At 39.9% G+C, this 27,957-nt stretch overlaps 1 protein-coding gene across 4 annotated transcripts in view; it reads right to left on the bottom strand.

Annotated features, from left to right (window-relative positions):
• LOC110848064 (protein N-terminal glutamine amidohydrolase) overlaps positions 1-27,957 on the bottom strand; it is a 39,324-nt gene that overhangs the window by 9,055 nt on the left and 2,312 nt on the right. For 2 of the 4 annotated variants that reach the window (XM_035851509.1, XM_035851510.1), the window contains exons 2-4: positions 3,677-3,940; positions 1,846-3,277; positions 199-259 (exon numbers count right to left, since the gene is read on the bottom strand). In XM_035851509.1, the coding sequence (XP_035707402.1) occupies positions 199-259; positions 1,846-2,219 (435 nt within the window). In that variant the 5' untranslated portion in view covers positions 2,220-3,277; positions 3,677-3,940. Of the gene's footprint in view, positions 1-198; positions 260-1,845; positions 3,278-3,676; positions 3,941-11,388; positions 11,517-27,957 lie in introns of those variants that run through there. The other 2 variants (XM_035851511.1, XM_035851508.1) reach the window with 2 other exon arrangements.

Below are 27,957 nucleotides of genomic sequence, written 5' to 3'. Positions count from 1 at the left end.
ACTCAACAAATGTTTGATTTTGTTAAATAGATGGCTACATATATTTCAGTATTTAATTCACTTTAATTTTCAAAAAAATATTGCTTAATTCATATTTCTATTTGACGAAAATTTTAATTCAATTGAAACCTCAATTCAAAAACGGTTCAAGTTATGCGTTACACGTGGGTTTAGTTCATCAAAATAAATCTCACTCACCTCCAACTCATTCGCAAAGTCCGTCCGCACTTTATCACACAATTTCCACACGTTCTCTTCACTGTAACAAGGAGTAAAAATAACTAGATTATAAATAGCTTTATTTTAGAACAACTGTGGATAAAATCACACTATAGCACATGATAATAACTAAATAAAAACTATATAGGTACTTTTGAATATCAATTCATCCCATTTAAAAAACCGTAGTGAAATTAATTTAGCAAAAGTTTATACATCGTTATGAAAACTTTTTTGGCCCCTCTCATTTTACAACTTTCTTCTCTTAGCAAAAACTTTTCATGCCAATTCCACTTTAAAATAAATAGGCGGAGTGTCAACAAGATGTTGTTTGTTCATTCAACTCGTAAAATGCTCAATTTCACGGGGAGACGTGCACCTAAATAAGTTGAAGACTTGTTTTATTATCTTCGTCTCATTTTGTCCTCTCCTCTCTCGTTTTGACTGACTAACAACTTTGCAGTTCACAAAGGCAATGGAGAAAAAAGAGACGAAGCCAAAACAACTTCTTGTTGGGAAGAGCGAGACGAAATGACAAGACTTTTCGTTGAAAATACAAACGGGTAAAAATAGCTGAATGGACGTGGACACGGTGTACCAAAGTATGTACATGTACTGAAGTTTTTGCGGAAATTTTTGCATATCCGCTTGTCACACACATAGTTGAAAAAAAGAAGTTGACTGACGGAATCCCCGAGAAAAGTGCAGTCAGGGAACAAAGAACAAGGCAATTGCAAATTATAGGGGGTTAATCTTTTAGCTTATGATTATCTTTATGCCACAGGAAATGGTGGAGATTTTGTCTAAAAAGGCTCAACTGCATATAAGTATGCGTGACTTTGTTGTATAGCGTGTGTCCGTGAATGATATATTGCAGAAATATGAATTATTTAGCAGCCCTCAAGAAGTTGAGCAGTGTGCGGGGCAGTAGTCCAATTTTTACGGCATTCTCTTAAAATAAAGTATATAATTTTCCATTTACTTCCTGATCCGGACTTTTATTTATTCTGCCCTTTATTCTCGAGAATAAAATGGGAGAAATTCCAAAATTAACGGGGTCCCTGTCCAACCCTGAAATTAGCACACTTTTTCTTTCTAGTTACTTCATGTCACGAACCTAACCTAACACGATGCATACTTATGCACATAATACCCGAAGGCGAGTAAGTGAGCAATCTTATTTCACCAAAGAGTATTGCAAGTATTTAGAAAAAGTTGGTCAAGAAAGGACTGACCAAAACAATCCGGAATGCAATTCAACGCACCCTCCTCCTCCTCCTCCTACACGGAACAAAGTGCAAAGTGGAGTTGAAGGAAACCTATTTTTGTCTGGGAGTGAGTGCGAGCATTTACTTTATTCCTCTCTCCTCGTCGACATAAATGCACCGGAAAGGTTGAGAAAATAGCTCCAGCAACTCGAATCAACCTTCAACTACAGCAAATCCCTACTTTTCCTCCACATTGATTCAGTCCAACATAATAAATCACTTCATCGTTTATTTCATGCCTTCTAAATATTATGCTGCTCGGGATTGTTTGTTAGTAGTTGGTGGATAAGTATAAGGGGGAAAACTTGTTGACTTTTTCCCCCTATACTCAATATGTATATATCGCATACAGACTTACCAATAACAAGGAGTATAAGTGCAGGCCGTCACGGCAGGCAAAATATTCAATAGCTTGGGCAAATGTTCCGCATTTCCACTTCCGGGCTCACTTCTTCCTCCGGCCAAAGTGTTTCCCCCCACGGTCGTGGTTATCATCCCCCCACCACCGCCGCCACAACCACTAGAATTTGAGCTATTGTTTGTAGTCGAGACAGAGGCTCCCATTATTTTCATCTCTGCTGGATTCGGCGGAGACGGCGTGGTCGAACTACTTCCAGGAGCAGGAACACCAATATTGTTGGCATTTTCCATCGTAGAAGGAATTAGAGGAATAATAACAGGAGATAGCGGACCGTTCGTCTTGGTCATACTTTGATTTTGTTGGCTCAACATGTCACCTCATCTCGCCACACAATTCTCACTGTCCCACTTTTCACTACTTTGCTCGTGTATGTAACTATAGGTCAGAGATCGACACTGCTATATTTGTCACTTTTTTACTACAGCGTTCATATACGTCTTTAATATCTATTTGATGGTCATGTTTCCACGTGGTGGTTGTGTTGGTAAGTTAGATCACGCTGTGTTATCCAATCATTACTTTACAAAATGTTACAACAACACCTCTCTCTCCCCTCCCTGAATGTAATTCCACTTCAAAGGATTTACAGAAATGGTGCGTTGAGTGATGATAAGATGTCAATGATGGTGATGGCGCGATAAGAGATGGAAATTATCGATCTCTATTTCTTTCGTTGCGTAGCGCCAAGAAGAATCTGCTGCCCCTGAACTTGAATCGGCCTACGTACACGTTCGCCACCAGCCAGAGAGGAGAAAAGTGGAGAAGAAGCTTTCTTTTAGCAGGCTGCAGGCTTTCATTGGGTAAAATATGAATGAAATAAGGTGAGGATGGAGGATAATGTAGAATCACTTGAGAAGGATGGAATGGAATCTGTGTTGCTGGTTAAAACGTACCGACAACCGCACACTATTTCACCACCACTTGGAGAAGCGAGGACAAAGCCAACGAGTGAAAGTTCCTCCTCCGTTAAGACCCTCAGCTCTCTCGTGGGGAGAAAACGGCGAGGGGGATGGGATGGGATATGGAATGAAATTGAGATTGAGGATGAGAGCCTGGCTTCACCACCTTGAGCAGCTTATTGCTGAATATTTGGGATGGATGGTGAAAGTGGAGAAATGTTGACAAATGATGCGATCCTCGCTGTTTACTCGATTTCTTCTCTTTTTCCCACTTGCTGGATGAATAGACGGTGAAGCTGACAGAGTTGAGAAGTTGATTTTCTAAGTAGTTCTTCTTCTCCTATTCAACCAACCAACGGATGGATTCTGTAGGTGTTGCTGAATGTCAAACTGCTGCTTCTTGTCACCACACTGTCGTTGATTCTCTCCTTCTTTAACCTTATTGGCCCCTTCTTTGAGTTAATAATCCCCTAACAAAATATGGACACGTTGTATTAATGCGGAATTTGTATAAAATATAGCATAGCAATATCTACTCTTGTTAGCAGTACGAATAGCACGGTCTGAGAAATGAGGGAAACATGAAACGATATATTTATATTTCAACAGGGAATTTGTCTAGTTTTGATTTGAGCGAGTAATCTCATCCTCAGCGAGAAGAAGAAAGCAACAATAGTAATGTACGACCAGCAGCAAGCAAAGCACTTCTACGACGACGACGACGACTATCTGCACTGCTAGCAAATGGATGTTTCTCTCAAGGTTAAAAGATCCATGTTTTCCCAGAGGACAGCAATTTCTCTAAATATTGGAAGCATTGCTGCCACCATTGGAACGAGGAGCACGGTGGTATTGCATTACGTACATACCTTTCCACTACTCCTTTCTCAGGATGAGGAGGACGAATGGCTGGATGTTGAAGTGATTATGAGGTGATGACGCTGGTGAGTTGTTGCTTAGTTTTCTCTCCTCAACGAGACAAGGGCTACTTAACAACTGGCATCTGGTAAAAGTAAAGCAGCAGTGATGGCTGTCTTCTTCTTCTTCTTTGTCCGACGGTATGAATGAACGCTGATGGACACCACCTTTCACTCGTGTCTGATCAACAATCAAATCTCGTCTCCGTCCGCCACCTGGAAAATGGGATAAATTATCATACAGATTCAGATGATAACACTTTATTGCCTTATCATCAATTATGCACGTCTCATAAAGCACTCATTATTAACCTCCTTTTCTGCGTCGCATTTTCGCCTTATTATGTATTACTCATTTCATATCCATTACTATGTACACAGACACGTAGTAAAATTCATATTCGGCAAGAATTAATTGTCGGCATACGTAATAAATCGTCACAATTTGATGGATCCGAAATAAAATCACACTAAATCAACAAGTGGAACAAAAAACCTTGACTTTCTCCGCACACCAACGACAAAATTGCTTTCTCCACACGTTTGATGGTTGGGTCCACTGGCAGAAATGTGGAAAGAGATATGGCTTTTTCCCCTCCACTAAAAAAGTTTTATTTATGCAAAAGTCTCGCCTCGTTTCACCACCCGCAAACATTCATTTCTTCATTCACACTCTGGCTAAAATCTCTGGCTTGAGTGAAATACTTGGTCCGCTGGAGACGTCTGTTAGCCTTGAAATTAAAGCGCAGCCGTTTCAGGAGAAGGCAGGCAGGCGACAATCTCATTCATATTAGAGCTTCATTCACTCATCTCAAACTCATTCATGATGGATCGGGCCTCATATTTAATTTTGCTGTGGGTGTCCCCAATTCAGAAAGCCATATCTATCCACCACATTTTATTGCTCTCCTTCTCGACGCATACACACATAAACCTACAAATTCTACCGTAATTTTCTCCACCCATGCAAATAAGTCACCACTACTACTGCCCGTAGTTGAGCTTGACTCGATCGTCCCATAACACCAACAATCACCACCACCACGACTACTACACAGTCACGCTGAAAAGTAATAATAAATAAACCGACATACGGAAAGATTTAACTTTCCAACATGTTAGCAAATCTTTCTGGGTTTCTTCTTCACTCGCTGGCTCGCCCGCCGAGGCGTGCTCTGCATAACAAAAAAGACCCATTTGCACTGCATTGCGAAACTCATCATTTATTATTTAGGAGGATGACTCTAACCTGACACGTTCCCACTTTGCTTTCTCCAACCACTTGACTTCATTCTTCGCACAGAAGCGACATTCGAATAAAGGGGAGAAAAGATGATGATAAGCATCACGGCGACAACGTGATGACAGGTGGGGAGAGAAAGTTTTTGTTTTATTGATACAAGGGGAGAAGAATTAATTACACAGGTTGGTTGACGACTGTGTGACACGTTGGAATCGGCACAACACACACCGGGACAAATTAGGACATGGTCGTCGTGGCAGTAAATATTCCTACTGGTGACAGAAGGCTTTCCTTGTCAAAAAGGTATGTCACATTAGTGAGTGAGTGGGTGGGTGGGTGACTTGGGTGGTGTACAGATATGTCGCGATCACACTGTAAAATAGGTGGAGAAATCAGAGCGACTTGGACACGATTCCTTCGACGGGTTCACAGCCAGCTTGACCTTGCCCCATTTTATGAGACGCCTTCAATAAGGATTGATGGTGACTTTCACAACCTAAAACTGTTCATTCCCTGACTGCAAATGAGGTCTTGACGCTGACTGCACTCACCGTCGCCTCTCTCTCGCCAAGTTCCTCGAGGAGGTAATTCTATTTACTTTCGGACCTGACTCACACACTCAAGTTCCTTCCTTCCTCGTGAGATGTGCATATTAAGAATGAGCAGTTTTACGTATGTATTTATGTAAAAGGTAACTGTACATATTCTGTCCATAAGTTAGCACGTGCATACGTAACATTATTGCTGAATGAACTTTCCCTTCCACCTTTCACTACGTATCTACGATGACGACGAGCCTCGCCAAGTCGCCACCACGACCACCTAACCACGAGCTCCTAGCATTGCTACGCTGCAAATGACGAAAGAAGTGAAATTTAATATGTTGTGGTTGCATACTCGGCTCGTTGACGACAAGTAAGCAAAAGTAAGGAATGAAGCAGGAAGGGATTCGGTTAGATTGTGGTTTTGTGGTCAAGTGAGAGAAATACTTCTCTGCACACTCCAAGTTTACGGCTTCATCATCGTTTGCAGTGTACCAAAGTGAATCAAGGTGAGGTTAAAGTCTGGAGAAAGTAAGGAGTGGAATAACGAACGACATGTCTACCACTCGGCGGCGGATAGTGTTTGAATTCGGGATAATTAACTTACTACGGTTTGTCACAGTGGGAGTAAATCTTCGTCGAGTAGGAAGTATTTCTCTAGATGTATATTTAAGCATGTAAAATCTTATGAAAATTAGTTTAGCTCAGCGTACTTAATAAGGCTAATCAGGTTAGTTGTGGACTGTCACTGTGTGTACCTTGCATCTCACCTCAGCCAATTGCAAACCTAGAGGCGACAAGTTGACAAAATTTGTCGGATAAGGAAATGAGCATGCGGCCTCACTTTTAATTTACATACGTTAGCCACAAGTTACTGGTTAGTTTAACGAGGCTTACAATGGAGGTCTCCTAGAGTATGCTCTCAGATTTTGACGAAACTAGTGTCAATCGATCAATTAATATGAAATTTGTCATAAAGAGTCAAAGATCTCCAAATGATCACGTTTTGCAGAGATATTTGCATCCGAAGAGGAGAAAACGCCCCGTAAATTCGGAAAGTGTAAAATTTGTCAATTTTAGAGCCCGTTTTCTCTTCTTCAGATGCAAATATCTCTGCCAAACGTGACTATTTGGAGATCCTGTCTTCACAATCGGACAGCATACGCTGGGAGACCTCCATTCTTAGTCTTCCCTCAATAATACTCAGACTCAAAACATCTTCCCCTTCCTGAAGTTACAGAAGTATATTTTTCCAGCCAAAACTGCGTACGAGCAGCGTACATAGGAATATTATTTAGTTTATAAAGTATAATTATAAATTTTCCTTTCAATAATTTCAAAGTCCATTCCTTTTATCTTAGCCAAACCGAGAAAGAGGGAAACATTATAAATATTAAAACGGAGAAATTTTAACATTACAAAGTTTCTAAATTCCCGACTGGAATTTGTTTACTTTGAAGTTTTGAGTTTCTAAATGCTTCGCAAATATTTACGTTTGTACTTAAAATATTTTCTTAGAGCAGATCGGACATGGAGTGAATAACCAGTTTAGTCCGACCGAACTTGAATCCAATATGTAGGAAGTATGTATGTACACACATGCATGATTATTTATACTTTGTCCATCTCCCTACTACGATATTGACGTGCTATTTTTTACCTTTTACTTTTTAGACCAACAAAATAATCATCTTATTTCAGACATCCGGACCTCAGGTTTAAAAATAAGACGACGTACTTATCAGAAAAATGTAAGCCCTTGGCAAATTTAAGCCTTCTTAAAAATCAATGAGCAACACCACATGTGCCCTTGAACTTTTAAGCTTGTACACGCTTTGTTACATCTTCATCACCATTAAAAACTTTATGTTGCAGAAGCACAGACTTATTGAAATTCGCAATAAGTATTTTGTCATCCCCTTCTCTCAAGTATGCATGAATGACCTCGATACTTATGAACAACCGCGTTTATTGCTGGAACTAATGCAACCTGCTTTCCACTCGAATAAACAACTAATAATAAACCGTGTCAAACGAACATGAAAAAGTGGCGTCAGACAGTAAAATGTAACAGGATACCACATGAAAATTATGCGATTTATGACCTTTGACCTCGCCCTCATTGTTATGAGTTGATCTAAGGTCAAAAGTATTGACTGGGTTGATTTTGTGGTGAAATTTCCTTTAAAACGACCCCCATATGAAAATTAAGTTAAATTTAATTTTGGACCACACCCCCTGACGCTGGGGGGTGATCACATTCAACCCATTATCGAATTCACCTGAGAAATAAAACTTAGAAGCACAATGGCAAAAGTAGCATTTGATTATGTTGAGGCGTTCTAGATATACCCTGCCCACGGACGGACGGACAGGTGGACGGACAAAACGATCACAAAAAGTGGCTTTTACCACTTAATAAGAAAGTAAACCATTACTTCATATATGTAATATTGATCCCTTCATTTGCCTGATAAGGTAAACGGATGTCTGTCATTATCATCAGCATTAGTGCTCTACTACAGTTCCCACGAATGCACCAGGTACTTACAATCATCACTCGGTTTGGTTGGTTGGTGGTTACTTTCTCCGTTTTTACTCTTCTCCAATGTCATTAAATTCACGAAATACGGCAGAAAGAGAAAGAGGTCGAAACACGACTGGATCATGTTATTCATGTTCGGACGACGAACAAACGACCGTCATTCTATCCTCAATTTCCAACTAATTAAAGTCGTTTCATCATCAACGGCAGCTTGCTAATTCCCAATCCGAGCGGTGGCTCCGTATAAGTTATACTAGAGAAACCTATTTACTCCATCCAATGCAATGCACGTTCGTATGTTTAGAAACATAATACGCGATCCACTTGCACGACGAGATGCAAAACGGGATGAACGAGTGGCCTTTAATTGAATCTACTCGAAACAAGACTTGTTTAGGAATTTTGAGCCGATCACTTAATTGGAGTTGTCAATTTAAGCAGCGTCAGATCTTTTACAATGGAATCGTGTTTTACAGAGGAGAGTAGTTTTGTGATAAAAGCTCCTTTCCAACAACCTTTCAGGGGATCTCGCTCCCTAATTAAATGCATTTACTTACTTACTTAGATAGCTACGGATTTGCATGGGAGAGGATTTATTGAAAAATACGTCGCACAGAGTTCAAACAAAATGGGATGAATATTCAGAGTTGAACTAAAATACTAGAGTTCCTCCCGTCCAAAATATATATTTATTACGTAGCAAAATACTCAAAGTCTACAGATTTTGATTTCACTCTAGATTTCCTCAGCTTAATAATTGTAACTAATTTCAGATCACAAAGACTACTATATTTCACCACCAAATCCCCAATTGACACAAAGAGAGAGAGAGAGAGGATGCTATTGATTAGTCCTTTCATCAACACTTCCCAGGCAAATATTTACATTAAATTACACTCAGCATAATTAATTTCGTAGTATGGACGGAGCCATAATGAGGAGGCAGTCCCCTCGTAGAGATTTAACCAAGCTGTCATAAACCATTATGGCTGCCTACGAATTGCAAATAATAGAATAATCAAGTGTTTTAAGTGGGATTTACATACTTATGCTTAGACTTACGTAATCATGCAGATAAATAAATAAGCAAGTGCTGCGACAAATGGAGGGGAAAAGGATGGACAAATAGTGAACTCCTCAAGAGTGATATATAAATACGTGAGGTGAAAGGGTTAAAAATATACGGCTTTAAGATCGGGTAGCAACTTAGGAAAGGTTATTTGCCTCATTTGTGTTCCATATCATTGCACGTGTGGGGATGCGATAATGATGCGAATATTATGTACCTCCACCACCCACACGGCCAGTATTTATAACGATCTATTGACTTTCTTAGTTGTGAATGAATAAGTAATTTGTATGAATTATACGGCTTTAAATGCTCATACATACATAATAATCACTTCATGTACTCGATCCATGCATGCATATGCATGTAAAGGACCATTTGTATAATTAACAACAAAACCTCGTCTTTGCCACAATATTTTCAACCAGCTCTCTAATTAACGTGGAAAAACGGGATGACAAAACTCCACCACAAAGATCATCCCTTTGTCACTGCGTACATACATATTTTTCATCGAAAAGCTCAAATCCTAGCATTCATAAAACCACACTAACATGCATAAGCTCCTGCTACATACAGGAACCACCACGGAATCCGAATTCTCTGACTAAACTCGCTCCGTATGCTGGCTGGCTGGCTTCAGAAAAACTTTTACCTAACAGTTCCAAACTGTGTAAAACTGAGAAATAAATGGGAAACTCGTTTTCCCCAAAGTTTTGGAATTCTATGTGTACCTAACCCAGGAAAAGTTGGATGGGGGAGCTTATATTCCTTCACATCACAACAGGTGAGTGGATCAAATGCGGAGAGACGACTTTGTTCTCAGTTGACTTCCAGCAAACGTGGTGCTTGATGAAATCAACTGTTGAATGTTTTATTTCCTTCGGTTGTATGGGATGCCTGTTGATTTGAATAGGAGCCCTTACAACACACCAAACCCAGCACTTTCTCCCAGTTCCAGGAAACAAAACAATAATTGCTACCATTTCACCAGGATCAATATCAGTACATACATATTCATTCCTGTGAATCCCAATTCTACCAGCTCTTTCTCCCTTCCGTATTAACAAACAAGGAAACTTTCAAACAAAAAAAATCAACTGCTCCCCAACAAAAACTAGATAAATAAAAAACGAAATAAAAAAATACCTCCGTCGTCTTTTATGCATCCATTTAAACAGAGGAACAACCTTTTAAAGGAAACTATGTACGCACGTCATAAAATATTGCACCTTTTCATTCCTCTTTTGTGTCAATTCACCTTAAAATAACAGCTCATCCATACTTTCCACCCACCGACGAACGGCACACTCCTCCACGATTATAAATAATACATTAAAATAATAATAAATTTAGACAACACGTACCACTCACTCCATTGTGTCCAATATTAGCTTAAAAACCCACGCACAACACAACTTATCAATGGCAAGAAGAAGAGGACGTGTTATATTAAAAGAATTACACACCCAAATAAAGCGTGCCATGCATTGAAAACTTGAGAATGAAACCCCCGCAGATAAGAACAAAAACAACAACAACAACAAAAACCGAGATGAAATGCAATATCACTCTTCTCACGTTACCCTACAAACATACATCTCTTCCCCTTTCTTTCTTAATGAATTTAATCATAATGATAACGACAATAAGAAGTAATAATCCATCCATCGCTTCCCATAATGTCGTCAATAACGAAAAGGTTAACGACCAAAATAATCATCATACCTTCACAATTTCATTCAGCTGTAGAATATGTACAGCAATAATGACTCGCTTCTTTGATCCACTACTTACTACTGAATATTCCAATATTGTCTGTGTACTTTTCACACCCATTAACACATCAAAACAACACTTCACGTTAGGGCTAAAAATTCTATTATTATAATTCCGCTTAGGAACAACCTTTGCCTGAGAGGAGGAGGAGGAGACGGGGGGAAATTAGAGAACCCAGCGACGGAATTCCGACTTTCCGTTAGACCAACCCGTTCAAGGAGAAAGTTGTTGATCTGGCTTACTTTCGCCCTGCTTTCTTATCTCCCCTCCAATAAAGGACCAACCAACAACAACCAAGGGCGACTCGGATGATGATGATGATGATGATGGTGATGAGAGAGTGAAAGTATAAAAAAAGTACGACTAGCGTTGTGCACTAATATCACAACTTTGCGCGCTTTTCTCTCCTCTCTCGACTAATACTTTCTCTGCTATGATAGATTATCAAGGAGCGACCAAGCTGTTATGATGGACCACAATACTTACTTTTTAGTCTGCTGTTCTCTATCCCTCTTTTCTTGCAGCAGGATCGTGCCGTCTATGACCAAAGAGATTTCTTGGTTGTTGTTGGATCAACGTCTGGCGAAAAACTGAGCAAGAAATGGAGTAGATTCGGGTAGAAGAACATCGCAATTTCGACTTGGTAAAGGAAACGAGGCAGCGAGCGAGCGAGGCGATGCAGTCAATTGGCAACTTGGCCGTACAACAGCACACCAGCTCAAATGCATGCCAAGCCAGTAACCAACCAAAAACTGCTCTCAACTTATCTTTGCATAGCGTTGCAACACGAGAACTCGGTTGTGCTGGGTAGTTTTATTGCAGAAAAAGTGTACCATGTGAAGGTCCAAGTTTTACAGTTTTTTTTCGCAATACGAATAGAAACGGAGAAGTAGGTGCATGCATACTTTTACATATACTTTTCCAGAATGTTTTTTTATTTTACTTCAAGGGAGAGAAATGAGGAGGCAAACTGACACTTTTTTTATGAGACGAATGACAAAAGAACTCAGTAGAAACTCATTGTCTTGATTTAAACAAACATTTTGATGTCGCATCGGAATTTTTTTTACTCTTTGATTTCCACACAATTGAGTTTGAGATTCTCGATATGCGACACGCTTGTCCTACACACAAACACACCCTCCGCGAAAAGAGTGAGAAAATGCAGCAGCAGCAGCTTTTCTTGGTCCTCGCACTATATGCAAATAAGTTTCGCATCCCATAACACTAAAAAGTATGGAAGGGAGAGGAGAAAAGAATTGTCGACTCAGCAGCAGCCCAGCATCTACTTAAATAGGAACACTAACTTTCTCTCGGGTGCCGCCGTGGCAGTGAGGGAGGCATATTTAAGTTGCTTGGTGCTGTTTCCTGTTACAAAGACAACTTCTCATTTCACCCATGAACCAACCACCCCACTTACTTTCTCCAAGCATAACAAAGCATAACTACTCTCTCTCGTAGCAAAACATGTCTACATTTACATCCTCCTAGGGCACGCCATCATTATATTCGCAGACTGCAGCAACATTCCATCCGAAACTAAAGTATGCACGACTACATTACATTTTCCCTCCTCTGTGATTCTAAAAGCTTGCACAATTACCGTAAAAGCTGGCAGAGGCACGAGTCAAATTCCCTGTAAGTATAAACATCGTGTGAGGAATTCAACTTGGAAAATATGTCGGTCCGTCCGTTGTCATACTGCGAGTACAAAAGGTACTAATAATTGGTGAACTTTCACTCATTCACTTTCACTGCTCGATCCAACTCCTGATCGAATGAACGAACTACGCTATTACTCAACTACTGCAGGAGGAAGGGAAGGCAAGAACAAAAAGAAGAAAGCAAACACGAGTCGACTGAAGTAGTAATAGTGCCGCTAGTGTTAATTTGAATGTCGTCGCCTCCGTCTTTCACGTTTGCTTTGCATACATATGTACGAGTTCAGTTTCATCCTGATTCCTCACGTCGAGGAGGAATTACTTTGACTACTAGTTTCCAGTAGTGCAATGCGGAAATGACTGGTAGTGGTGGTGCGGCTGGAGGATATTTTCCCAAGCTTATTACACACAGTAACCTTTGAGTCGTATAATATTTTTCCGCATAAATAGTAAAACCCAAGAAAAAGATGTTTTGGTTTTAAACCCAATTTTTATTATCGACGACACACAATGCTTTTCTCTTTTGCAATTTTTTTCATCTCTTCGTTCCTTCCTCGCGTAGTGAGTGGTGCAGCCAGGACTGGGGCAAATATCCCTATTTATTGCTTCCTTTATGATATTAACTGCGACATTTACTTTGACTCAAAGAGCCTTTATGTTTCTCCCCGTTGTAAAAGGGGGATGCTAAGCCTGGTTTATTACCAGCAAGTTACAGCCACCTACCCACCAACAACTAAGAAAGTACCGCACAATATTAGCCATCTATCTCTATAAGGGGAAAAATTGGGAGTGTGCAACACGGAGAAAGTAAACTAAAGGATGACGTTATAAAGTGAAAGTAAAGACGGAATATTTAAGAAGATAGATAAGGGAAATGCAGAACAGTACCCATCCGGCTTGCCAATGATAAATCCAGTACGGCAAGTTTTTCTACTTCTTCTTGTACTTTATGATGTTATGCAACGCAATATTCTTTCTTCCTCTTTCGCTTCTGATCCTGTGTGTATGTGTGAAAAGAATAGTACTGACATGAAATAAGAGCGTGGAAGAAGCAAATAGTAATAAATTATACATAAATCTTCAACCCATTGTCTGTATTCCGTTATGATGGTGCAATATCAGGTCACATTATGAAATCTATACGCTGACAATGGAGGTCTCCCAGGGTATGCTCGAGGATTTTGGCAGAGCTAGTGTCAATCGACCACAAATTTATGTAATATGAAATTTGCATAATGATACGATCTACCAATACGCATGTTTGGCAGAATATTTGCATTCAAAGAGGAGAAAACGTGCTCTAAAGTTGACAAATTTTACACTTCCCAAATTTACTGCATATTTTTTCCTCTTCGAATACAAACATCTCTGAAAAACCTAAGCATTAGCAAATCGTGCCTTTTGCAAATTTCACACTAATTAAATTTGTGACCGATTAACACTAATTTCGTCAAAATCTGAGAGCATTCGCTGGGAGACCTCCATTGTTAGAATGCGTAGATATGTACACATACATACATTCAACTATCAAGAAGCTTCATATCCTTGTCCCTTATTAACTACAATTTTCCCCCATCACGAAACAAATAAGTTTACACTTGCGACCCGAAAGTATTAGACACCCATGAGCTACAAACTTCTTATAATACGTTATGGCTTTTGGATGACGCATTACTCACATTTTATGTACGTTGAGCATTCTACCAGAGCAAAATTTATTGGCTCATGCCTCACTCAACTCTCAACTTATCGGATGAAGCAAATAAGGCATAAAACTTTAAAAGAAATTGACGACAGATTTACTGACTTTACTTTTGGATTTGACTCTCCGTCCGCTCATGCCCGTCGTCTTGTCCGACCCATACGACGCACAACATGGGCAACTACTTATTTTATAAAATAAAATAAAGTGGTGCTGCTGCTGCTGCTGTTTTGTCGAACGTCAAGTACGACATTGCAGATAGCATGGCATCGCATAACAAAACATGTGCAGGTAGGAAGTAAAGTAACGTAGTGATTGCATGTTGAATTGAAATGTGACTTTCCCTCAAGTCACGAAATGATGAAAACGCAATTGCAACCGGTTGTAACTCACTTACGCCAAAGGCATGTACGGACTGACTGAGGTCGGTAACTTGTGTCCGGTTTTCTTGAGTTACTTCACTTTTAAAAGTACAAAATACATATTACGAAACTAAATAAATTCTACTAAACGATAAAATAATAAAGATTTCAACAAATATCTTTAAGGGTTGTTCGTTAGCCAAAGCAGTTTAACCCGGCAGCATGGAGAGAAAAATCTGCAGAATCACGAACAATTAAGCAACTTTGGCTTTGTTGTTGGACTTACTTATTTGATCTCAAATGAAGTCGTGCAAGAGAAATTTGTGGCCAATTTGATACGACTGAAGACACGCAACCTGCATATGTACCATGTGCATGTAACTTACTACATACATTTTGATGCAGATGTGTCCGAGACAGGATTAGGCGCTGTTCGTAAACTTCGTAACGCTGGCCAGTATGGGCAGGATAGGGAAAAATCCCTATCTTCCCATGGTTAGCCAGCGTTACGAAGTTTACGAACAGCGCCTTAGTGGAGAATATAAATTATGTATCGTTCTTGCCGTCAACGACACAAGATGACTGCGGCAACAATAAAACTTTATATTTTTTATCTAAAACTTCAAACAACAATTTGTTACGACAGTTTAAAAATTAAATGTCAACTCGCATGTGAGAAATATTGTGATGCAATTTGATTCCAGCCATTTCCTGACCCAGACCTTGAACCCAGGATTTTCTGTGACCTCTCCTGCTCCCGAGTTATTGGTCCACCTACAGACGAACAAAATCTATACGCCGTCGTAATAATTACCACACCCCATAATCTTATCTTATCCAAAGTTCACGCCAACTTTTACTTCCAGACATCCCGCAACCGTAACCCATAAGTCACCGGCTCGCCTGTGTGCGAGATAAATCCAAGTCTAAAAGTATACCTATGAAAAAGGAGAGCGTGTTACAGGTTGATTTATCCATGAGTGAAAGTACAGTCTCCGAAAAATAATAGGGAGAAAATTGGTCCCCAGTAGCCAGACTATGGGTTACACACTAAGAAGTTTTACCACCGGATTATCACCGACTGGTGAGCATCTATATGTGACTTTACCGGATGGTAATAGTTTGTTACTGCTTGGTTATAGAGGAATCACCACGTGAGAACACCCACCACTTGATTGGCGACAGTCTATCACTAAGCGGGAACCAAAATGGTAACAACCCCGATCACCAGATTTTTTAGAGTGTGTAAATTCTACACCTCATTGGACCAGACCGCACCAAATAAATTCAGCCATTCTTTCACAAAACGAACGACACATTTTACAAAGTCGAGGACGAAAACAAACAAATAAATTTCGTGACTTCTTCGAAAAAATCCAGGGTGAAACGAGCAGATAAAGTTTGTAACGCAACGGGAAAAATTCTGCAATTTAAGCAAACTCAACAAGCATTTACTAGTAGGGACATTTAGCCACAACAATATTGATGCTGATGTTCATTTCATTGTCCTCACTGGGCACAAAAGCCACACATGAATACCACTTTCACTCTTTTACCCCTACTGACTTTCTCCACGAGGCAGAAGCAATCCTCCTGACTTGTGGTGTTTGCCTTCTTTTCGTGGAGGAATGAAAAGCCGAGTTGTTGTACATCATACTCCGTACGACCAGCATGAAAGGTTCATCCTTTTCAAATGGGGATAGAAGAAGAACAGAACAGCTTCCGAGAATCCCTTGGTTGGTTGGTCAGAGAGTGAGAGGAAGCCTTGCACGACGCTTTATTGGGCTGTCTTAAGCTGGTCCCTGGTCCACTGCCAATTTCTTAAGGATGATGATGCCCCGGATTATTCATGGTGGATGTGAATATATGATAATTAGATGGGTCATGACTTTTGAAATGTGGTTATCATCGTTATTCGTACAGCTTATCGGACTAGTGAATATGCGGTAATGATTAAATATTTTTCGCATGCATAACAAACTGTTCTGTATGGTTGACCCTCGACCATCCAAACCATCGAAACTAGGGACTTAGCTACTTTCTCTGCTGCCAAACCATGCAGACGGTGGTGGTAGGAAGAAGGGAGTCCATAATGTCCACCGCCTTGGTCTCCATTCCTTCGCTTCTTGTTAAATTGCATGTTTAGTTTAGCGAAACTGCTTCGATTCCACTTTCTCCAACCAACCAACCAACCAACCCTGATTTGGTTGAGTTGACATTCTAAGGGATGCTGGAGTGGAGGAGTGCATACGGGGAAAGAAAAGAGATGCGGGCCAGCATGTTCAGCCAAGATAATAATATTATTAGAGCTAATAATTGTGCACCAGGTTCCATTTTGATGAAAAGTCTCTTTTTCCACTCCTCCTGCTAACGAGGAAGAAATATTTCGTGACAAAACGGGTCAAATTGTGCAAAGTGGATCTTTTGGCTCTCTGATCTGCATATAAACCACGAGATTTGACCCCATGGAAAGAGAACATGATGTTCTGCTGTCTCCACTTAATCCACTCTATCCTAAGGTCACCCTGCTTCACTCACCACCACCAGACCACCACCGCCTCCCAGTTTCTTGCCAACTGCATAAAACAACCTTTGCAACACAGTGTGACGAGGAGCGTGTAGTGTGCACGGTGCCAAGAAAGGACAAAAGCCTCAGCACTACTTCCTCCTCCTACTTCAGGGACAGATCGTGGCCATAAGTCTTCCGAGTGGGACAGAGTTGTTGAAGTCGACTTATTTCACAGCTGCTTTCACAACAGGAGACAGGCAAGAGAAAGCTCCCACTTTTACTACCCAGCCATCCAACTACAGACTTCTTTTCCCAAATGATGATACGCCACCACCACCACCACGACGACGAGTCTCTCAAGATGAATCCTGTCAGCTACATATACGTAGAAATATCTGTGGTAGTGGTGGGTGGTTAGACGGTCTCCACAGGAAAAGAATCACCACAAATAAAATGTAACCGTCACACGCTTAGCTTCAGTGCTGCAAGGATCAGAGGACTTTAAGGAGAGGGAGAACAAATTGTATGTTTGTCCAGTGTGCATTTATTTGCCAAACAAGCAGAACTTTTACCCTGACCCAGAGCTACGATGTATGTTGACGTGAATCGGAGCAGTCGAGTCTGGATGCAGTAGGTCAACCAGAGCAGAGACCGGAATGAGAAAGAGAGAAAGTGGAGAAAGTCTTGTCTGGTTGGGAGACATGGACGAGGAGGGAAAGCTCTGCAGCAGCGGGGGTCTTTGGGGAGATGGGTGTAAAGAGAGGCTGCCCTCTCAAGAAATGTCACCCATTCCTTATTCTCTCAAAAATTTTTAATGGTCCCTTAGAACCAGGGCCCATTTTGTGGTGGAACTACCATCATGAAAACAATATTCCGGCCAAGGGAGACTTTTAGAAGGAGTGTTTCGCATATTTCGTAAAAATAATTCTTGCATTTTTGTCAAATAAACTCAAAAACGCAACGATTCACAAATATCAGAATGAAAATTGATGTAAAGTTTTAGCAGATCCCTATCTTCACCTACACATTTCTTTGAAATATATACCCTTTTTAGCGTCGATTTAAACACGATCTTACAGTGCTGGAATCCACAGTAGTATTTTGAGTAATGACTCCAATTTCCCACTGTTCAAATGGCTTCTTATCGTGGTCTTCTTTTTGGCCAATGTGGTATGTCTGTGGCGTGGTCGTACGATTTTTTTATATATTTTTTTCAGAATTCTACGATTCACGTCGAACAATATAAAATGTGTGAAGAATGAGACCATGTATCCATTCTAACGAGAAGAGGCATAGCCGAGGTCGAATGAGATATCAGCAGACACAACACGGCTCTTCCCTCCCAACCGTTTCTTTTTTGCTTTCACTCTTGACTTGACTTCCTTCTGGGAAGAATTGAGAAACAAAAAATATCCTCGCTTTCTCCCACCGACCGACTCTCTCCTCGCAAAGAATCAAACATCTCCACGTACAGACTCAATGATGATGATGGCAAACCCTATAAAATTCCCTCTGACCTCAGAAGACACACTTTCTTTCCTCGCCAATTGTATAATTCACACACGAAGTATGTACATATATTTCTGTGCTGGGGCTAACCGACATAAAATTAAATTGGCTTTTTAAATCTCTTCCATACTAGAAATCTCCGCCACCCAGGACTTTTTCCCATGCCAGGAGATGAATGAATGTGACACGTGCTTTGAGAGAAAGTTGACTCTAAATCAAAAACTTGTTCTTCACTTTAATATTTAAAATCCAATAAAATACATGATTCCGTTCGAGACTAGTTCAACTCGAGTCGTAACAACCACCATCACGTCAACTCTTGCGGTCTGAGTTTGACAAATTGACAGTGTCATGTACTACTTGCTTTCTCTCTCTTTATGAGAAAATAGTAATCGTGGTGATGTGATGTGATGGCGTTCTCTTTACACAATGTCAAATAACATTAAATGAAATGAAGGGAAATGAGCCAACCTACTTATCCCCTGTTACGATAAGATGCTTAACAATTCATGGTGGTAACCATAATTTGCAAATTCTCTACCCACCACCACCAGTTTAGATTTGGCGAGATGTTATTGCTGTTGTGAACAAGATTGGACGGAGTGCAGACGTTGATCTTAATCTTCCCTAGTCCCCTCATTTCCATGCAATTCTCAGTCAAAAACACGTCAGGCCCACGTCTTCCATCCAGTTTAATGTTGAGACTTACTTGATCCCCAAAATATTTACCTTTTGTTTTTATTACGGTTTGAAGATTGGACAGCCCGAGTGAAATGTGTTATTTCCTACTCAATTTGAAATATAAAAGCTTTCTTTCTTCTTCCTCGCTTCCCGTCCGTCCATCTATCCAACCAACCGTTCAAAAGATAATTCTTTCACTGGTCGTAATCGCTGACTTGTCACTGAACAGAAAAAAAACACTTGTGTGTGTGTGTCTGCGGTTACTGGGGCAAGTGGGAAAAAGCTTTTAGCAGCTTGCACTTTCACTTCATGAGAAAACATGAACCAATTCCCACCCACCCGCCGCCTATACCTTTGCCCGAGATGATGATGCCATCATAAAAATGAGCATACCGCACCGCCTACCGTAGCCTTGCTGGTCATCTCATTTTATAAATGTGGTGGTGCAACTTAGGATTATGTAGACTGATGGAAAATGGTACTTGCCACTGTGTAATCCAAGATAATGGTAATGACTCGACCTGAACAAAGGGTGGTAGTCAGTCCAGTCGTGCTATGGATTTCGTTCCGCTGCAATTACAACTTTCCAGGAAATTGGAGACTGAGTGGAATTTGGTGTTTATATCAAAAAGAGAGAAAGACGAGGTCAATTGATCGCATTAGTGTTTTACCCGGTTTTGTATTGCAGAAAACTGGTAGAAAATTAGCGTATATATTTGCTTTCAAATTACACTGTTAAAAATTATGTGGGTAGAGTCAAAGTACTGGTATTGATTTGGTAATAACTTTCTACCCAATTGGTATTAGTTTGCTTTTGAGTGATAAACTTTACATTACTGAAGAGTAATACCAGTACCGGTAGAGTCATAGATATATTCCGGTCATTAATGATTTATTACCAGTTTTCTAAGAGTGTATCTATAAATTCAAAATCTCATCATCATAATCATCATTACAAGCCCAAATCTGGGACAAAACAACACGAGTCATGCACCTTCGTAATTATTGTATCCTCCTCCTCTCTTCTTGGACACAGCCATTCGTAATCCACTCCAACGCGCACAGTCAGTCTCACTGTTTCTCGAAAGTTTATGATCCTAAACGCCAGACAAACACCCACACTCCGAATTAGTGATATTAGATTGGATTCCACCGGCGGACTGAGCCAACAAAGGAAAACAATAAGCTGCTAAATGAGTATAAGCCTCAACCAAATTAGTGAAGTGAATTGAATATGCATGAATCGATATGTTTCACTTGACTACTTAAGTTGACCATGCAGCAGCAGCACCACCACCAAACCAAAATTCGGTTACTACCACTACTACAATCCGCCAATAAAGTAAAGGGGGGTCAAATAAGGTTGAGTGTGTGCAAGTACAAAAAAACTGCAAAGTAAACTACATACACCTGCATTTAGCACTGGTTTCGTTTGTACTACTGCTACATTTGTACATACACTATTCCGCACTTTAGTTTATGGTGAGTCCTCCAAATGTAATCAGAAAATTAGAGCCTACATTCCTTCCAGTGTGCCAACTCTTGCTAAAATTCTATCACGACACGAACCTCAAATCGTTCTTCTTATGTACATACATACACGTCGAGTCCCACGACAGTCGCTTTGGTTGGTACGAGCAGGTAAGTACGTAGTAGTGGGGCCTGATTGCTACTGAAGTGAGCTGCACAATCCAACCATTAACGAGTATTTAGCATTGTTATTAACTCACAATAAAAGTTGTGCCGGGTTTCTATATATGCTCATTAGAAATATGTGTTACACGAGAGTAGTAAAGTAACAACATAACAAAATGATTATCCAACAAAATGCTGGGTAAGTAATGGACGTAAAGTAAGTAACGGACGGACATCCCACCAACCGACCAACCAAAGTGAAAGTAAGTATCGATTCGCATTTCAACTCAATCTTGATCAACTTTCACTAGTCATAAGTGATGTGGACGACGACGACGACGGCGACTTTTAAATATTTTGAGTTTTTAGGCCGAGCCAGGACAGATGTATCTGGCATATCGGTCCGTCTAACTCGCGTCTAACATATGACTCATCCGATCGGCTTGAAATTTATGAATAAAAACGATGTCGTTTTGAAATATATCAGTCAAGGGTCGATTACCGATTTATCATTTCAGGTCAGATTTCATTGGAGGCATTAAAAAGTTGCTCCGCTGCTCGAAAACCTATCACACGAACAGAAAGGACCAAGTAAATCTACTAGAAAACTGGTATTAAAGCATTACTGTCCGGAGTACATATATGACTCCACCGGCACTGGTAATAACGGACATTACAGTTTAGTGATGTTGTGGGAATGAAAAATTTGCCCCTCTGAAACAAAATACTACCACACCGGTAAGAAGCTATTACCAAACCATTAGCAGTACGAACTACATATTCTACCAGATTCTTAACAGTGTAACCAAAAAAGAACAATGTCCCTGACTCGGGCTTACTAAACACTGCATAAATACTTTCGGTTTTTGAACTTGTAAATATGCATGTTCAGCAAATATTATGCTATGTATGTAGGTGTGCATTTACTCAAATACGAGAAACCCGTCCGTCTCGTGGTGTTATTTGAGTCTCTGCGTTCGCAAAGAGGATTGGATAATGGAAAACTCGACTTATGCATGTGCCGCGGTAGGCAGGAGAAAGCCATGTAGCGAACAAATGCAAATCCAGCATGATTAATCCATTTCATTTCGAGTGTATATTTCCTGATTAATTTTCCTCCTGCGGGTGCAAAATGAGTCGAGTTTATATCGAGAGCTGATTCACTTTCACTACTCAACTATACACAAATTAACAAAGAGCTGAACACGGCGGAATCTGAAATACTTGCTTCATTGGTTTATGTATGTTGTAATTTAAAATGTGCTCGAATTCGCGATGTTCACGTTTGGGCTGCTGAAGAATTAGAGTGAATTAACAAAGTCAAACTGGATTCCAAATCACTAAAAATCCGTCCTAGTGACGGACCAACGACGAGAATCGAAGCTCTGCACGGAGCCGTATAAATTTTACTGGAATTGTATAATATTCTCGCAGGAGGAGCAGCATCATCTAATCTCGACCGAATCAAATCAAAGTTAATTGAGCAGAACAGAGCCTTAAGTGTCCTTCACTATTCAGAAGAAGGCTGCTCCTTACGTTCCAAAAAGGAGGCGAATCTGCTGAAGTAGTCGGTTTAAGTAGTCTCTCGTTTCCTTTGTATGCAACAGATAAGAGGGTACTCTAGAGTGTAATAATTGGCTTCAAGGGATAAAATGGAGGAGTTTCCGTTCTCCATGCGTTGACTGAGGGAGGTTCGTCGTCATCTTCTTTTTTTAATGATCAGGTATGATTCGGAGGTATAACAACAACCATTAAGGATGTACGTTTAGTAGTGCACTCTTAGAAATCCAGGATTAAAATGATACCAAGCGGTATTCATGCAGATATGACTTTATCAACGTGGTATTGATAAGTAATACGGTATAGTAATAGTTAAAGTTTTACCAGTTCGGTAGCAAGTTTTTACTGACCGGTATAATTTTAATGCCAAGCGGTAGCAACTTTAATACCAGATTTCTAACAGTGTATAAATACGTACTCTGGACAAATTTGTCTCATCCGTATAATTTTGACGAGATAAAATTCAAATTACAGTCACGGTTGGTCAATCTAGCCCCAAAATTATATCTGGTCACTGCCCCAAGTAGGCAAATGTCCAACATTTACTCCTCAACTGTGTACTTTATTTTCCGCTGCCAGTCTCATCATCTGCACTACAGCGTTCTCTAAATGGCTAAATAAACCCAAAGTGACAACGCGTTCGGATTTGTAAAACACATTTTCGGCCGCCCAACCAAAGTGAAAGCACTCACTTTCACTCTTTTTCAAGCTTTCTTTGAATACTCGACAACTGTTTTTCTGTCCTCCATCCATTCCTCCTCCGTAGTTTCATCCAATCCAATCCCATCAGAAGAAGACTACGGCGCATTATGTAACGTTATGTTATTGCAAATGTAGACAACTTTCAAATTCTTGGCGTTTCCTGTGCTTTATGGATTTCACAAAGAACTGGAGAGAGGAGATCTTTCAACCAGGTCGTCCTCTGCACAAAAGTCACTCATTAAATAGCTTAGCTTAGCTTGCGTAATTTGTTTTCTTGTTTTCTACAAATTTTGAGTAAAAAAAATATAGACTTGGTCAAACGGCGACGATTTTGAATTCCAGATTCACGCTCTTCATCCCACAGGCATTGGAATTCTTCATGTATCAGAATTGCATCTCCTCTGATCATCACCACCATCTTTCCCGTTTTGCATGCCACATGCTTCTCCTCGAGACTCGTTTCAATTCAAAGTCAGCACTTTGACAGTAAAGTGTTGTGGATCTGGATCGGTTTTGGTTGCTATTTTTTCATCTCTCCCTCCTCCGACACCACGATATCATATTCTACATTATTGTGCAGATATTTTGTAACTTACGACGCTGCCAGATCCGCTATGAGGAGCACATAAATAATCCACGAGTGCGGAAGGAGTTAATGCCATGCATGTTGTGTTGCTTTGCGCCATTGTAACTCTTCTTGTCCTGGTGGTACATTTTTTTTCTTTGGAAGGGATGACAATAATTGCATGATAGAAATATTTACGAATGAGCATATGAACGCCGTACTTATCCAAAGATAACCTATGACTTTGGACTAACAAGTAGTAGGTTTATGCTTATATACGACAGTATTACATAATATTATTGCCCCACCAAGCAACTTTTCCCATTATCTGTGTACGCCCTGAAGGACACACACAACTAACAAACAAGTCTTTCACATTAAACATGGCAATAAAAAAGCAACCATCCGACGACAATGAACTATTAAAATGGTCGACTTTCCGCCGAATCCGACATCACTCTCCTCCATATTCATTCCTTTTTTGATAGGGCAAACCAATAAAGATTGCGGGGTATAAATGTATGTAGCTTAGAAATTCATACCACTTTACTTTTCTTCACCATTCACATTATTAAATAGAAGAAGCCATCAAAAATGGCTGCAACAAAAAGGGAGGAAAACGTGCATACTAATATTATTCGATCTGGTTTACTTGCTGTTGCTGCGAGTGCTGCTTGTTAGTTTAATTTTCATTTGGTATATCTTACTCGGGACGAGAACTCCTTCCTTTTCGTGGTCCCCTTGAGATGAAGAAAGTGAAATTGAGGAGAAAGGAGACAAACCCAATCACAATCTTCCTCCCCTCTTCCTCTCCAAAGTTACTTAATTGTGATTCTGTCCCTGCATCCACTCCAATTCGTGACTCTCGAAATGGAAAGCAAATGAGGAGGAAGGCTAGGAATACATACTGCTACATACATACACTCTTAGAAAATTGGTGGTAAATCATTACTGACCGGACTCTACCCTGGCACTGGTAATAACAGGCATTACCGTTTAGTAGTGTCGTCGTGATGAAAAATTTAGCACTCAGAAACAAATTACTACCAACCCGGTAGGAAGTTGTTACCAAATCAATACCAGTACGGAGTATATATCTGACTCTACCAGATTTTTAACGGTGTATGTAATGTATACTGTTTCAGCCAGCAAGGCGAATGGATGGTGTAAGTAGCTCAGGAGATTTTGCACTAATGAATACTTCACACAAGGAATGGTCAAGCGCAGCGGAAAATGTGTGCAGGAATTAGGAGATGCTCAACAGAATGAGGATATTTACTTTCATCAGGTGTGATTAGGCTTTGATAATCAGCGCTTTGTCACCTTAATTCGCATCGAAAGGTGAAAGCAATTTTTGCACCTAAGCAAAACTAGGGATCAAAGATACGCAAATGTAAACTTGTTTATTTTACACAATTAGCATTTGTAGCTCATCACAATACTGACTGATGCCCCAAATGTAAAAGAACACGGAAGTGAAAACTCACAATTAACATTTCTCCGTCTCATTAAAGATGAAAGGCATTTAATAAGAATTAAGACGGCAAAAATTGTATACCTCTCATCCTCCAAAGAAAAAATCAGAATCAATCCCATCCATGAATGAAGGTCGTCGTCGCATAGCCTGTGTTGAGACGACAATTTTACGTCGCACATGGCCCAGTAAATCACATCAGCCTGCCGTACACACAGTTTCCATCCTCGCAAAAAGAAAAGTTGTGTAATGTTATTTCGCGAGTAATGTAATGTGATGTGAGGGATGCACAAAGCAAATTCGGAGAAGGAACACGAACAAGATTAAAGATCCTGATTCCAGATTAGAGATCTGTCTTGTAAAAGCTAATTAAACTATTTTGGCAGGCGTTCCATTACACTCAAGACAGCCAGCCAGCAAGCCTACAAGCTACCCTTCGTCGTCGTCTTCTCCTCCTTACGTCTCCGAGGAGATCCATCCAAACCATTTTTCTAAAATCTTTACACGCAACAACATCCTCGATTCTTAACCTCACTCGCTCGCCGTGGTTAAGAATACCACCGACCGCCGCAGTCCACCCCAAGAAAGTAGAGAAAAAAAAGTTGAACAAAATCGAATCAATCTTACTTTGAAACAAATTTTTCCTCATTCATTGATCCTTTAGCCATCCGTGTTACGTATATTTTTATACTTGGAACAATGTAATCTCGGTCTTCTTTCAGCCTTCGGAGAAATATGATTGTAAAAAAATATACTCGTATCAACATCCCCGGAAAATCTGCATCTGTTCCAGTCCGTCTCATTAGCTATCCTTAAGAAAGAATCATTAGTCTAAAAACATCAATCTTTACACATTCCATACCGCAGCAGCAGCCTCTCTTTTTCATCCCTGCGTCAGAAAAGCTTCAAATTAATGATGAATGTGACCAACTTACTTGGGTTTTCACGCTCTTTTTCGCGATACACGAAATGACTTGTGTGCGAACATTCAAGAGCGATTCGTAAAATAGAATGCGTCGTATTTTTTACGTGTTTTTAATGTCATGTCATTTGAAGAGAGAGAGAGAGAAATAGAAACAGACAGATAACAGCGAGCTGTCAGGAGGACGAAAACTCGAGCAAATACATACATAAAATAAAATGGAAGTCATTTCATAAAGGACAAAATCACGATAAAATACAGGATAGGCCAGTTTGATCAAGCAGGGATACATACATCCACCACAACAGATCATCATCACTCAACCCACACAGTAAAAACATGAGAGGAATCCGGCTACAGACTCAACCGACATATTAAAATTATTTTGACAGACATGAGAAATAGGAAAATGAAGAAAATAATAGTTGTCTATAAATCTGTGGTAGGTAGTAAACCCCGCAGTGAGGTTGTGCTCTGGGGGCATGACGTTATGAAAAGAAAGTTAAACCATGATCATTAAAGTGGATGTAATAAACTTTAAATTGAGCTAATTGTGAGATATTTTGTCATGGAGGGAAAAGGGGACGAATGCTAAATTTTTTATTAGTTGAGTTGAACTATTCCACCACCACCGACTATTATGACTAATTCAAGCAAATGGGGGCTTTGAGTGAAGTGAGTTAGTTAATATAGCAATCAGTAGGAAGGGAAAGTTTTGGTAAAAAGAGAAACAACTTTGCCCCAATGTAGAAGAGTAGAAAGTCGAAATTAGTTTTACTTTACAAAATCAGATAAATCAATATTTAAACATTTGCATGAAATAAGTCGAGGTTAGATAAAGTTTGGTTAGAGTATTGCGTATATATTCTCTACGATGTGGCCTCTTTAAAGTTTGTTTCAAAAAAATCAGAACCATGACGAGGCTAGGGAAAAGATTAGTAGTACTAAAATTGCATTAGAATATCAAAGAAGGCTACGAATTTTTATGAAGCATTGAAAAATTAAGAACTTGTTTCAAACTTTAATTTTAAATTGTGAACAAAAATGGGCATTTATGTGGAACATTCTACGCAAAAGTATATACGTGCAGGAAGGAAAATGTACGAGTCGCTACATCTCGTGCATTTCTCTTCCATTGTGTTTTTAAGCAGTTTGAGAAGTTTTACTGTCTGAATTTTATTGACCTATTTCACAGAAAACCAAATTTACGTTCCACGGCCTTTTATTAATGTCTGAGGTTTCTGTAATTATTATTGCAGCATAACATTTACGATGCCTACATATATCGTTCTGAAACGAATCTCTTAAAATGAAATGGTTGCATCAATTCCTTATGTTTCCCAAGATATTAAAATATTCCGAGCCATCCGACATAAAAATTGTGCCAGGACCACGACCCTTTTACAACAGAAGTAAATGCTTCTCAAGGATTGATAAGAAATCCTTGCTTTCTTGGGAATAAGATCTCATCAGTCCGAGAGTTGCAGCAGGAAATGATTGATAAAAAAGCGAATTTTTTTTCCCCATCAATCACGACGGGCAAGAGTACAATATAAATATATCCAAAGAAAGCTTGCTGCCCATGATTCTTTCGACTCGACAAATTGAGTATAGGGCATAAGATGGCGATTTGTAATTTAGTGATTCCTCTTCTCGACTCCTCTCTGGGAAGGAAATCATCTCTGCCCAACATGTAATTTCCATTACGACAATATTTCCAGTTTCCTATTCAAATCAAATTGCTTTCTTGAGGGCACGCTGAACTCAGGAAGA

The sequence above is a fragment of the Folsomia candida genome, unplaced genomic scaffold (assembly GCF_002217175.1).
Source record: "Folsomia candida strain VU population unplaced genomic scaffold, ASM221717v1 Fcan01_Sc004, whole genome shotgun sequence".
In the NCBI taxonomy this organism is placed as follows: Eukaryota; Metazoa; Arthropoda; class Collembola; order Entomobryomorpha; family Isotomidae; genus Folsomia; species Folsomia candida.
This window is presented reverse-complemented; position numbering and strand designations above follow the sequence as displayed.